This window comes from Phaethon lepturus, unplaced genomic scaffold, assembly GCF_000687285.1.
Source record: "Phaethon lepturus isolate BGI_N335 unplaced genomic scaffold, ASM68728v1 scaffold7832, whole genome shotgun sequence".
Lineage (NCBI taxonomy): Eukaryota > Metazoa > Chordata > Aves > Phaethontiformes > Phaethontidae > Phaethon > Phaethon lepturus.
In genome coordinates, this window is record NW_010525537.1 from 47,379 (window position 1) to 61,356 (window position 13,978).

General features: G+C 40.5%; 1 protein-coding gene across 1 annotated transcript in view; it reads left to right on the forward strand.

The window, feature by feature from the left end:
- LGR5 (leucine-rich repeat containing G protein-coupled receptor 5) overlaps positions 1-13,978 on the forward strand; it is a 52,296-nt gene that overhangs the window by 10,615 nt on the left and 27,703 nt on the right. The window contains exons 2-3 of the mRNA XM_010282785.1: positions 4,905-4,976; positions 6,584-6,655. Coding sequence (XP_010281087.1) covers positions 4,905-4,976; positions 6,584-6,655 — 144 coding nt within the window. The remainder of the gene's footprint in view (positions 1-4,904; positions 4,977-6,583; positions 6,656-13,978) is intronic.

Below are 13,978 nucleotides of genomic sequence, written 5' to 3' on the forward strand. Positions count from 1 at the left end.
CTCAGAAATCATTAACTAAATGTTGAACTATAGAGACAGATAGTATGTACATCCTCAACTGTTCAGGGAAAGTGGTATTTACCCATCCAGACTAAAATCACTACCCAAAGTCCATCCAAAGTTGAGTAAAATACTGGGCAGCTTCCCTCAAATAATTTAGGGTAATGGAAAACAAAATCCCTGAAGTGGAGAAGAGTAAACCCTTAGAGATACGTGATAGGTACTGTAGTGTCAACAAGGGGATTAATTTTCCCCTATGCCAAGACTGAGAATAGAAACACAGTAATAGCAGGAAAAACCTGCAAGGAAGGCATTTCAGGACATTTCAGGACATGGTCTAGGGGACATGGTGGCGCTGGATTAATGGTTGGACTTGATGATCTTGAAGGTCCTTTCCAACCTAGTGTTTCTGTGATTCTGTGAAAAATGGTCAGGAACAAATACGCCAAACTTAGTGCGCTTTGCATCAAGCCTTAAAGAACTGGTGTGCTAACGTTCATCCTGGAATATTGAAAGAATTACACAATGATCCCAATGAATTGTTTTTGCTGATTTTTACCAAATACTGCAATGCTGAGGAGTTCCAAAGGGCTGGGAAGATGCTACTGTTGTGCCAGTGTTCAGAAGTGGTCTCATGGAGCGTCTGGGGAATAGATAGGTGGTTTGCCTGAAGTTGGTTCCACAGAAAATCATGAAAAGGCTGTCACGAGAAAGAATTTAATGACTGAAGGTATCCTATAAGACAGTATTAATCACTGTCTTCAAAATTAGTGAGAGCTCTTTCCAAACTGAAAAATATTCAAAGCAGAACTTAAGAATGACCTGAGGTTTGAAAAACTCGTAAGGAGTGAATGCAGCAGCTGTGTCTACCAAAAAGAAGATTAACATGTGGTTTCATCTGTCTAAAGTGTTTGTACAAGACATATTTAATAATTGTGAAGTTGTGATCTAAAAGGAAAAGAAGCAGAATATAAAACAAGGGATGGAATCTGAAACAAAACAAAAAAAAAGAAGAGAGGAAAATATTACATCTCAGTTTAACAGCGCAGGTCATTATCACTCAGAACAGGAACATGGCTCATTATCCCTCGCTTACAACTGTCTCTCAGCTTTGGATATTCTTCTGAAAGATGTTGGAGCTGGGGCCATGCGGAGGGGTCAGGCTCTTAGGGTGGAATATAGCGGGTGGCGAGATGATCCAAATGGACCTTACAGTGAGAATGACAACAGTTTACTCTGAAAAAATCATCTCCTGAAGACAGTTTGACAGGAAACCTGGCCATAAAAGGAAACAGGGAAAAAAGTTACAAGGAAAAATTTTAGCCATCAGAGACTAGCTGAAGTACAGCCAAATGCAGTACAGTCTGGTTAAAACCATCCTGAACATCAGTGAGACATGCAGCATGTACATGCACAGGTGTGTCTCTGTGCTTAGGTATTTCTTTCTAAAGTTATTAGATACACATTACAGGTACCATACAAATGCCTTTAAAGTTATGACAGTCCATTTTCAAAAAATGCCAAACATTAAGCTTACGATAGAAAGCCATGATGATGCTCTGAAGCTGGGAAAAGTGAGTATTACACATTGAAACAAAAATTTAAATCTGCATAATGTCCCAATTAAATTGCTGCAGTCCTGCATTTGGAACAGGGAGGGGCATGCTTGGTAATTGCCAGAGTCCTTCTCCAGGACCTCTTAAACAGGTCTGGTTTTCTCAGCTGGCACGTTTTATGAAGAGTATTCCAGTTCAAACAGACAGTATGAACATGTAGTGTGTTTGGCAGTTTGCACTGCAACAATTATGAAAATTGCTGCAACACAGCCACTCTTAAGAAGGGTTGGTGGCCTGACAGAGCACCAGCTTGAGTCTTTAAACACATGGGTTTACTCCTCTGCTCTTTATCAAGCTTTCCATATGACACTCAAAGCAGTAAATTATAGTTGTAAGTGAAAACCTCAATATCTGTACTTACTTTTTTTCCAGTGAAGTTTTGCGGACTCCTCGCTTTCTGGTTCATGCCAGGCTCATGTCCAGACTCATGTCCAGTCATGTCATTAAAATAACAGAGCAAAAGGGTGTTGTGGGGGTGAAGCAATCTTCAGTCTTTCCAAAAAATCATATCATAAACTGAGATCAGCATTAGATAGGTCCCGAGCCTCTACTAGTCAGTGATCCACAAATGGCATTTACTTTTGGGGACCCAGTCTGGTGTGCCTAGCCTAGCACACAGCAGCTTGATCCAGCAAAAACCAAAGTGTCATCACCATTTTTGTTCAGAATGAAAGCTGAAGCTGGAGAAGCCCTTCACACACACACACAAGAAAAATAGGCTCAGCCTGGGAGTGCCTCACCTTGGAGCATGAGTGAGCCAGGCTTGGTTCAATCATCTGTCTGCAGGAACTCAGGTGCATGTGCGCAGTTCTCAGATGTCTGAACATCAGGCTCCAGTGTACTCCAAAGTGAGACAAGTTTGGCAGCTCTGTGTGAAGCTCTGCAGAGCACAATTAAATTCATTGAGTGGAGAGAGGAATAGCCACTTGCTCAGAGTTACAGGTCACGTCGCTTAGCAGGTGTGTGTGTACAGGGAGGAGCCTTTTCCACAAATTGAAAATGCCTGAAAAGTCTCTGGAGCTGGGATCTAGAATCCTGTTTTCTTTCTTTATGGCCCAATTTTTATTTTTATTTTCTGTATGAAAGAGATGTCTAAAGAGAAGGCATGCTCAGGACCCTGTAGTTACCTTGGGGCAACTAAACTCCAAGGAAGACAACATTTAAGGGCCAGTCAGTGCTGGATCTTTGGAACTGCATTCATAAGCACCTGGCCTTTTCCATGAGCAGTATTGGCAACTCTGGTGCCTACTTCAGTGCTGTAGGTTCCTTTCTGGCAGCTTGGTACCTAGGGCATTTTCTGGATCTAGTCCTGTGGTCTTTCCTGAGGGGCCAGAGGACAAATCAAATGTCAGCTTTGTTATCAAAGCATGGAATTATAGAATGGTTTGGGTTGGAAGGGACCTTAAAGATCATCTAGCTCCAACTCCCCTGCCATGGGCAGGGACACCTTCCACTAGACCAGGTTGCTCAAAGCCCCATCCAACCTGGCCTTGAACAATTCCAGGGGTGGGTTATCCACAACTTCTCTGGGCAACCTGTTTCAGTGCCTTACCACCCTCATAGTGAAGAATTTCTTCCTTATACCTAACATAAACTTACCCTTTTTCAGTTTAAAGGCATTACCCCTTGTCCTATCATTATATGCCCTTGTAAAAAGTCCCTCTCCAGCTTTCTTGTAGGCCCCATTCAGGTACTAGAAGGCTGCTAGAAGGTCCCCTTGAAGCCTCCTCTTGTCCAGACTGAACAACCCGAACTCTCTCAGCCTGTCTTCATAGGAGAGGTGCTCTGATCATCTTCGTGGTCCTCCTCTGGACTCGCTCCAACAGGTCCATGTCCTTATGTTGGGGGCCCCAGAGCTGGACACAGTACTCTATGTAGGACCTTACGAGAGCGGAGTAGAGGGGCAGAATCACCTCCCTGGACCTGCTGGTCACACTTCTTTTGATGCAGCCCAGGATACGGTTGGCTTTCTGGGCTGCAGGAGCAAATTGACAGGTCATGTTGAGCTTCTGATCAACCAACACCCCCAAGTCCTTCTCCTCAGGGCTGCTCTCAATCCATTTTCCACCCAGCCTGTATTTGCACTTGGGATTGCCCCAACCCGTGTGCAGGACCTTGCAATTGCCTTTGTTGAACTTCATGAGGTTCACATGGGCCCACTTCTCAAGCCAGTCAAGGTCCCTCTGAATGGCATCCCTTCCTTCCCTCAGCCATGTTGACTGCACCACTCAGCTTGGTGTCATCAGCAGACTTGCTGGGGGTGCACTCAGTCACTCAAATCAGCTGGTCTGTGGTACCTGTCTGCAATTTTGGTGTGCAGTATCTTAGCTGATGAGAAATACCAATTGCATTTGGCTTAACTTGGTCTGCAAGTAGAAGACGGTTACGTCATATCAATCTGCCTTTGTTGCCAGCTAAGAACAGACACTATGGCTCTACTGGCACAGAGTAACTTGACTGGGAAACTGACCCTTACCAGTCAGTTTTCCTGCTTGGGTACAGGTATCATAGCACATTCATGCTAAACTGAGATGTCGGGAGGCTAAATGCAAGATGCTCTGGAATTGCACTGATGGGGAACATAGAAATGCCATTATTTCACATCAAATACATGATCTCTTTCCTAGGCACAAACCTTACAGAATGCATTCTTTTTTTTTGTCAGAGTGGCACGCTTTACAGAGGTATTTGATGTACTTAGCTAGGTCTGTAAAATACTTTCAGGCGTTCTGAGAAGGAAGATGCAATAGAATTAGGGGAAAAAGCCCTACAAATTTTAGCAAATACACTTTATGCCAACCTATTACACATCTGCTCACAGGGAAAACTATGATTCCACCAGTACTGTGGTCATTACTGTGCAGATAGATTTTTATATTAGTGCAAATGAGTTAAATGTGCACAGGCACCATACATGCACAATTCCAAAAGTGCATGCCTGTCAGTATATCTGTATTTTAGTTGCTGAGATTGCTGTAATCCTTAAAAAGAATAATATGAAAAATTAGGTGTGCATTCTAAACGATAAGCTTGATTTGCAATGAAATTGCATTTTTGTCTCTGCAGTCCAACTGTCAGTAAATCAACTGTACAGTTAAGGGCTTCTCTCTTTTTTTTTTTTTTTTTTGCTTTTAAAAGTGTATTAATGACAAAACAAGGCTCTTAAACTACTGCCTCTGGCATTAGTCGCTCAAACATAGCTGTATTGCACTTTTTAACAACCAAATTAATTCCACATGAAGAGAAGAAGTATTCACTCTCTTTCTTTTCCTTTTTCAAACTTTGCAGACGTCTTGCAGGAAATGGCTTGACATACATTCCTAAGGGAGCATTTGCTGGCCTTTTCAGTCTTAAAGTGCTGTAAGTAAACTGTGTGTTGTTTGATATATTTCTGATTTCCTAAATGCTCCAGGGAACTAATTAACCAGTGAAGTTTTGATCAAGTAAATTACATATTTTGATCAGCTCATTTTGAACAATTCAACTGAAGTGAAGATACAGATGAACATCATTAAATCTTTGTTTTTTCATATAGAAAATATCCTAAATACAAAGGTTGGAAAACATTAATGGCATTCTAAAACCAACTTGCTCATCAAGTAGATGTCTCTGTAAAATATCAAAGGTAAAAATTGGTTTAGTTAATAGTTTCTTTAATGGTCTCAAAAGTTCTGATTTCAAGTCTAAAACTCTTAGTAGACTTTTCATGATGACACAAAACTGGGGTAAATTGCCTTTTCCTTTTCTTGAGAGCCCGGGGGGAAAAACCATTATTGTAGAACTCCATGTAATTTAAAATGCGGTTCATATTTCGTATCTTTTTCTTTGTGATGTAATTACTATAAGATAAATTATTAAAAATATGACAAAACCCTGTATTATTTGGAGTAATAAGACAGTACATGTAATTGCTAAAATTATTAGCAGGCCACATCTCACAATATTTATACTAGCGGGGATCTTTGCCTATGTAAAGTTCACAGAAACTGTATTATTAGCAAGAACGCCAACCTCCTAGGCAGCACCAAGCCAAGCCAGATGCCACTGTAAGAGTATACAAAGCTCTACTGAAAAATACATAACTGGGAAAGAAGTACGAAGAGTTTCCCACTCCATCTACTCTTAAGCTGGCCAGCTGTAGCTCTTGTTGGCCTAAAGAGATTTAGGCCTGCCAAAAATTATTTCGTTTACAATGTCCCGTCGAGTACGCGTGATTTTGAAGGCAGCATGTACTACTTCAGTTTTACCCACATAGAATCCTTTTATATATGTAGGAGTTGGTCCAAACAAGGATATTAGGCTGTATTCAAAGGGAGGAAAAGATTCTTTTGGAATGAAAAGTGATTTTTCAATCTTTGCAAGCTAAATGATGTGATATTTTAGAAAAGGGATTTGACAGGTCATTGCTAGCAACCTTCCATTTGAGAAAATTTATTTCATTGGGGAAAATTCAGCAGTTTTTACAAAGATAAAATTTTATTCAAACTAAATCATAAACTCCTCATACAGTTAAAAGTTCCATTTGCCATAGTAGCATTTTCCTAAGGATTTCAAGAGTCAATCCTTCACAGCTTTATCAGAATAAGAAACTGAAGCACTTCAGAAGGAAAACAAAGTCAGTACATGAGGATGACCATTTCAGAATGACTGGAGGCAATTAGGAGCTAAAGCCCTATTGAAAGCAAATTGGATTTATTCTTTTAACTTCCTTAGCTGCTTTGAAAATCCTGCTCAAAGCTGATGTGTAGCTGTTAACAAAGCTAATATGCTACAGGTATTTGTTTGCTTTGAAGAGAACTGGCATTTGACAAGGGCAGAGGAACAGAGTATTTGTGTAGCTTTCCTTTGTTTGTAATCTTGAAGTAGAACCAGTACAAAGGAGGTAAGCTTGTAATAAAATTAAAAATAAATAGAAATAAATTATCTTTACTGTGCTGATTCTTGTTTTTGTGCTACTCAAAATGTAGGATGCTGCAGAATAACCAGCTACGCCAGGTTCCTACTGAAGCGCTCCAGAACTTGCGCAGCCTGCAGTCTCTGTGAGTATACTTGATAAAGCAACTTGTAACCTTGCATGAACAGTAATATATGATTACCTATTAATTACCTGTTAATATCACTTAATAATGTGCTGAATCAACTTTTTCTTTTAACTTTCTTTGAGCTGCTTTTCAAGAGAATTGTACTCTCAATTAGACATCAAAAGTGACTGTTTTCATTCCAGTAATTTCATGACACCAGCAGCTTCTTTGCAGTGTTATGAACTAGTTCACCGTCTGAGAAGACACTCCTTGCCATGCAATGCTTTCTGTCTGTTAAGAAGAATACGGTCCCTTGAGCACTGGTCTTTCCCATGGTTTCTTGTTAAGGTTCTTTACAGGGGAAAAGAAAGAATCCCAAATTACTCCCTGGTTGTTTTTTGGTTTTTTTTTTTCATTTGGTGTAATTTTTTTCTTTTTAAGCAGTATGGAAAACACTATTAACTCATGAAACAAAGTGTACTAAAGGATGCTTAATTATATTCTGTGCTTCAGGCAGGTCTCCGTTTTTATAGTTTTTGACTGTGCCATGCTGACTCAGTCCACGAGCTTCAATTTTAACAGAACCCATGCCAGAACTGGTAGACCAGGAGTGAGGATAGTCTGCTTTGTGGTATGAATGAAATTATTTTGATGTGCTACTGCCCTGTAACGTAAGGATGGTTGTACCAGGCCATGCTAAAAGCTGACCTAGCCCAGTATCCAGTCTTCAACAGCAGATGTCAAAGGAAAACTAGAAGGTCAGGCAACGAATATAATAGTACTCCTCTGGTAAACTGTCACAGCTGCTGGAGGTTTGCACTCAGGGACTCACTGAACCTGTTGTGGCTTTTTTGAACTTAATAGCTCTTAAAGAATTTTTTTCTATGAGCTTGTACAGTTGCTTTTTGAGCCAGTATAACACTCATGATTTTTTGTGGCAGCATATCTGCTCATCAACTAGTCCTGTGTAGCATGGAGTACCTCCTGTTATTTACCTGGAACTTGCCACCACATTTGATGTCCCTTAAGTGCAGCATCAGGAGAAAGTGGAAATGGCAGTTCCTTACTGATGTATGCCAGATTTTATAGACCTCTGTTTTATCTCCATTAGTCATGTTTTTCAGATGTAGGCTGTTAGGATTGTTTCTCATGTGGGAGCTATTCCCTTCCTCTGATCATCCTTGTCATTCTTACTGAACTTTTTTTCAGTTCTCATTGATTTGAGAGGAGTCAAGGAGGGATCAGACCTGCACAGCACGTTTAAAGAGTTTGCAGAACATGGATTTATAGAGGGGAATTATGGATCCTTTTTTGTTTGCTTTCCTACTAACTCCCCAAACTTTGTTTTGCTTATTTTTTTAAACCTTTACTGAACACTGAGCTGTTATTTTCATACTTATTACAACTGCAGGACCTCTTTCTAGCATGTTAGTAGCTAGTCAAGAGTTTGGGATGTAAAGTTTTGAGTTGCCTTTTCCATAAGTGCCTCACCTGACACCTATCTGTACTGAAATTCATCTGCCATGTTCAGTCAACTGAGTATCATGAGTTCCTTCTGCTGCACTTACAGTTCACATTTTGCAACCACAAGGCCACTCTTGCTGTCTCAATGCAGGTTGCAGTAAATAGAGTATGTTTCTGAATTATCCACAGAATTCCACTGTCACCTGATTAAAAAAAATACTACGTGTTCTAAAGTATCTAATGATTTTGAATGTGCATCATAAAATATCTAGATGATTGATGATATGCAGGCAGGTTCTTTGGACAGAGCTCTTCTCTGTGCTTTAGTTGACCACCTTATATTTTCCCAGAATTACTTTGAAATAAAATTATTTTCCTAAAAATTTCCAAGATCCAAATGTGGAAGTCAATCTGGAAGTTCAAATAACTGTCACAAAAAATGTTGTGACACTGCGTTGATCACCAATGTCACTGGTAAAAGTCTTAACGATGACAAGGTTAGAGTGAGCATCGGTCCAGTCTGGTTAGAGTTAGGATGTATTGATTGAGAAACGTACCGTCTTGAACATGCTCTTCTTTTTTGTATATAAAGAAGTTCCACCAGGAGGTTAACATATTTTGCATACATTCAGTTCAGCCAAAATCTGAAGAACAGAATTAATGAATTAATTGATTTTCAGCAAAATTATGTCATCTGTGTATAACTTACCACTACACAGACATACATTATACTGTATTAGCTCCCAGGTTCTTACGTCCCTCTTGAACAACATTTACCTCCATAATATACAAAGCATTCGTTAAGGTTTTTAAAGGTGAAACAGCCCTAAGAATTAATTATCTTATAATTGTTATTTGGTCAGTGCCTTTTTTCTTTATTGACCAGACACAGACTGAAATATCTCAGCCATATACTTTTGAGGTTACAGTTCTTTCCTTTGATCTTTGAAAAAGTCATGAGAAAGTGCTGGTCTAGTGACTATATTAGATTTTCTTTCTGCTAAACAAACAAAAAAAATCTTGCTGAGATCACATCACTCCGTACACGTTCTGGACCAAAACACGATAAGCCAAGCAAACAAGAGTCCCTTTGTTGCTCTGAAAGACACTGTTGAATTTTCAGCACAGTTTCTAAACAAAATGACAGTCTCACTCAGGCTTTGTTGCAAATATTTTTTCTTTGGGGGAAGAAGTTGAAGAAGTAAACCAAACATAGTTTGTGCAGTCTATATAAAGGACCAATGTTTTGTGACAGAATTAAAACAGAGGGAGAATAGGAGTGGTCAGTGGAAACCTTTGGACAGCTGTGTAGCAGACCCAAGATGGAATGATACAGGTTTGTACAGAAAAGGTACTATCACCTGAAAGACGATCACCAGCAAGAGAGACCTCTTTGAGGAAAAGAAAACTATTATTCTTTTGTTTGCTTAAATGGCGTTGTGCCTGTCAGATAAAGGTGTGCACAGATTCAATTTCTTGTTTCATGCAGTCTAGGAATTTTCTGTTCACAAGGTGGTTCTTGCATTGGTTTCTGATTTACAATGGGAATTATGTCTTGAAACCTTTGAAATAGCAGAAGTCTTTTCAAGAGTGTAATTAAGAGGTTAAAAGCCTTCACAAAGGCAATTCCTATAAGATAGCAACTTCTTGTATTTATTATGTTTAACTTTGTAGGAGGCATGATTTCTGGAAACCTCATTAACCCTTTGCTTTAGGTTAGTATAGATGCAAAAAACTGAAAACAGGTGACAGAATTCAAATCTCTGCCTTTTGTGGTTTTACTCAAGAAAGGCAGTCATGTAGAGGGGCAAGCCATACTAACTGCCATGCTACTTTAATCAGTGTGAAGAGGTTTATGTTAAAATCATTTTATATAAGTATACATATATAATTGTGTGTGTGTACATGCACAATATATGGGTATATATATGCAGACACAAGTTTTCCATGTTCACTTGTAATGGGAATTCACAAATTTTTGCACAAAAGGGTATTTCTGGATGATATGCTCCCCTTATTATCTAGTTCTAGGCTCAAAAATTACAGTATAGGTATCAATATTGATAGATACATTAATTGATGTTGTGGCCTATGGCACACAGAACAAAAACTGACATATTGCAGGAACAAGCAACAATTTCTTCCACTTTCTTGTCCAAGCTGTAATAACTGCTGGCATGCAGAATGGCATGACAAATTTGAGTGATAAATATTCATAAATTTCTTAAGGCTTGACCTACATCTAGAATACATCAGCCTTCTGTAGACAGCAGACATTATTCAATAAATAAATTTTATATTACTAGCAACTGATAAGTTGCAAAACTGCGTATGTGAATGTTGCTAAAGGAGGAGAGCGTAATTGGTATTGCTGATGGAAAAGCAAATCTTCTGCTGTTCTTTTATTGGGACTATTGTAATACAAACCTTTGCAGTGAATACTACACATGAAACTTCACGCTCTGTTTATATTCTTGTTTAGCCATCGTTGTTAATGAGAAGCTTTTACTGCTGCGTTGTCAGACACAGAAATAGTCAAAATCAAGAACAGATCAGGTGCGATCTCGCTGCCCATGCCAAACTAGTCATGAAGGACATTTAAAAGCAAGCATTATTTAGTGTATCACCTGCTTTCATTCCTGTAAAATTTAAGAGGACTTTTGCTTTAATAGTAGAAAATATGGCAGAATACAACATAGCCCGTCTTCCAAAGTGCTGGAAACAGTTGATAGAGGGAAAATATAAACCATCTTTTCTCTCTTCGCAACCTGCAAAGTTGGAATTTATTGAAGCAAATCAATGTGACTTTACAAGTAAAGAAGATAAGGAAATAGTACCAATGCAATTTGTTTAAAATTTCCTAACAGAATTTGTAAATTGCTTAAATTTTATTTTTAAGATATTTTGGGATTTGTGGAGCACGTGGTGATGACACCAAGTTTTACATAAAAGATTATCTAGAAATCATCTCAGATGTTCTTAATAATTGCCTGATGGGAACAGGTCTGTAAATGGGTTTTTCATCTTCTCCCTACTCCTCAAAATATTTGACATTTCAAGAGAAGTTTCCATTCTTAATCCGAACAAAGGGTTGAAGACTTTTGAGGGCACAGAGTTCTGAAATGCTTCCAGTTCAGGCTTGAAATTAAAAAGCCATTCTTTCAGAAATGTTAACTTTGAACGATTTTTTTCTATTTTGATGTTTGTGTTAATAATCCTGATTTTTTGTTAAAAGATGAAACAACTTTGATGTAATCACATTCTCCCAAGACAACTGTTTTCATGAAAAGACAAGAGCTTTAGTTGTGGTTTTCCATGTCACACCCCATGATAATCAAGCCTGCAGAAGGCATTCTCCTTCTTAGGAAACCCAATACCTCAACAGGTACCCACAAACTCCCTGAGGAGGAATTTCCCACAGTTTAAATCAAGGTTGTGCGTACCCATGCAGGTGTCTGTACACATACACAAAGGTGTCTCAAAACTCACCCATTGCAGTCGCCTCATTTTATTGCACGTCTTAACCATCCAAGGTCCTAGAGCCCTGGGGCGCACTAGATAACAGAAGAGTGGCTGAAACATGGAGTACTGGTACAATACCCAACCACCCCTCTCAGTCACAGACACTTTTCTATCTGTGAGGAAGATAGAGGTGCAAGGTTCCCTAAAATGCATGTGCTATTGTATTTGAGTGCAATCCCTAACTCAACCAACTCTAGGGCCAGTTGCTTTCAAAATGGGGTGTAAATAGGCTGAACTAGATCAGCAATTCCAGGCCACTGCGTGATGTTTTCTTTCATCTAGTAGAAGCTATTAGGCATCTGACTCGTTCCTGTCTTCCGAGCAATCTCAAAAGGGTTTTTTTAAATCACATTTGTAAGGGACAGACAAATTTCTCAACCTCAGAACTGCTAGCCAAAAATCATCCTGCATGGCTGAAGCCTGCTGGGACGTACACCATATGTGGGAGAAAGACAAGAAGCTGCTGTTGGAGTGGTTAGCACTGTGGGGGGTCACACTAGATTTCTGAGGCGATCCTCCTGGGCACCATAGAGCCAAAGACTACTGCTACAGCCAGCCCAGCAAAGCAAATAGTGCTTCAGAGTGCTTCCAGGGGCCAGCCATGACTGTCTGTCCTGCTGCGCTGTTAACAGGGTCCTTGGCGCACTTTTGACCCAGGCCAACTAACATTTGCCTGAACTATTCCCCGGGGCCAAGTGACGGTTGGCACACCCCCGGGACCGTCCCCAGGAGGCGGTCTGCGTACAGCCACCTCATTTGGGAGGCTAGGAGAGGTCACTAGCGCAGTGTGGGCCACCCCGAGCCAGTTGGCTGCGGGACCTGGGAGCATTCCCAGCCACAGCAGATGTGCCAGTCTAGCTGTGGACTCCTGATCTGAGTCTGCAGCCAGATTCCTAGGGGAACCCAACAGCTCCTGCTGGCCCCCGCTTTTTCCCACCTGTGGGGATTGAGGTGGGGGCACTGAGGGTGCACTGAGGGCACCCAGTATCAGAGCTAGCATCCTGACCCACCGTCTTGAATGCAGGTTTACTAAAACACCTGAGCAGCATGTTTGGCTATGAAGAGAAACACTAAGGATTGAAACTGAGACCCCCCCATGTAAAACTGAACAGTGGGGCAGAGACAAACGCTCCTAAACTGTGACTTGTGACTTCTCGTTTTCGGTCGTGCTGTTGCCACGCAGGGTTCTCTGTGTCAGTCCTGTAGAAGCCCGTACAAGGGCAGAGCTGAAAGTGAGCTGTGGGAACTGCTGTGCTGGAGTGTTGTAATTAAGCTTTTACAATAGTCCTGGCATTTTCCCCTGTGGACTGAAGGGGATATCCTGCGTAAAGGGCCACGTTTGAAAAACATGGCTCACAATAGCCAGCTATATTTTCATTACATCCACTTCTCAGAGACAGTTTTGATGTCACTTGCCATTACTTAAATGGGGCTTTAGCCCAACTCCTGTGCACAAACCCTTGAGAGGGTCCATGTTACCACACACTAGCAAAGATGGTGGGGCTGCAGGTGACCCCCCTCTTGCCCGTTTACCGTACCCAGACAGGCGCTGTCCCCAGCCTCTGCCCATCATTGCTCTGTACCTTGTGGAGAGGCTTGTCTGCAGCTCCCTGCATAACAGAGCCAGGTCAGGAGAAGAGTAAGGTGGTAGGAAAGGGAGGAACGCACCCCTTTTTTAATCTGCCATGTGCTGTCACTTCTCTGCCTCCCCTGCCTGTTACATAAAGTCCCTTTTCCTTTGGTTTTACCTCTCTTATTTTAAACGTAGATGTCAGAAGAAGTATTTTGTCCTTGACTTCTTTATCTGTCTTTGTGGCTTTGCTCTTCTCCGGTCCCTTTGTTGTATTCAGGCCCTCATCCATTGCAAGAAGGGGCACTCCATGTAATAGCTGTTTATTTCAGAGGGGAGAATGACCTGGGAGAAATCTCCTTCCTGATCCCATGTCTAGCATTTGATTTAAGCCTGAATGAATGAGCAAGACATGCCAACAAGACATTAAGGAATTTCTTGATCACAAGGTACATCCAGGTTGTAGCTGGGCTTGCTCTTGAGAGAAGACGCAGAAAGAGGAAAAAAATATATATTCCCTTAGAAACCTACCAGTGGTGTAAAATTAAGTATCCATTCATACTGAATTGATAAAAAAATACAAGTCAAATATTTTCAAACATCTACTTTCACTCGTTCCAGAGTACCAATAAATGAGTCCTGTTTATAATTCTGTATGAATAATATCTTTTCATAGTTTATGCACATGGTTGTATCATTCACAGTATGTCACAGGAAACACCAGTGGGATACAGTGCACATAGCTGAAGCATTTACTTTGAAAAGTTTGGACATTTTAAGTGAGC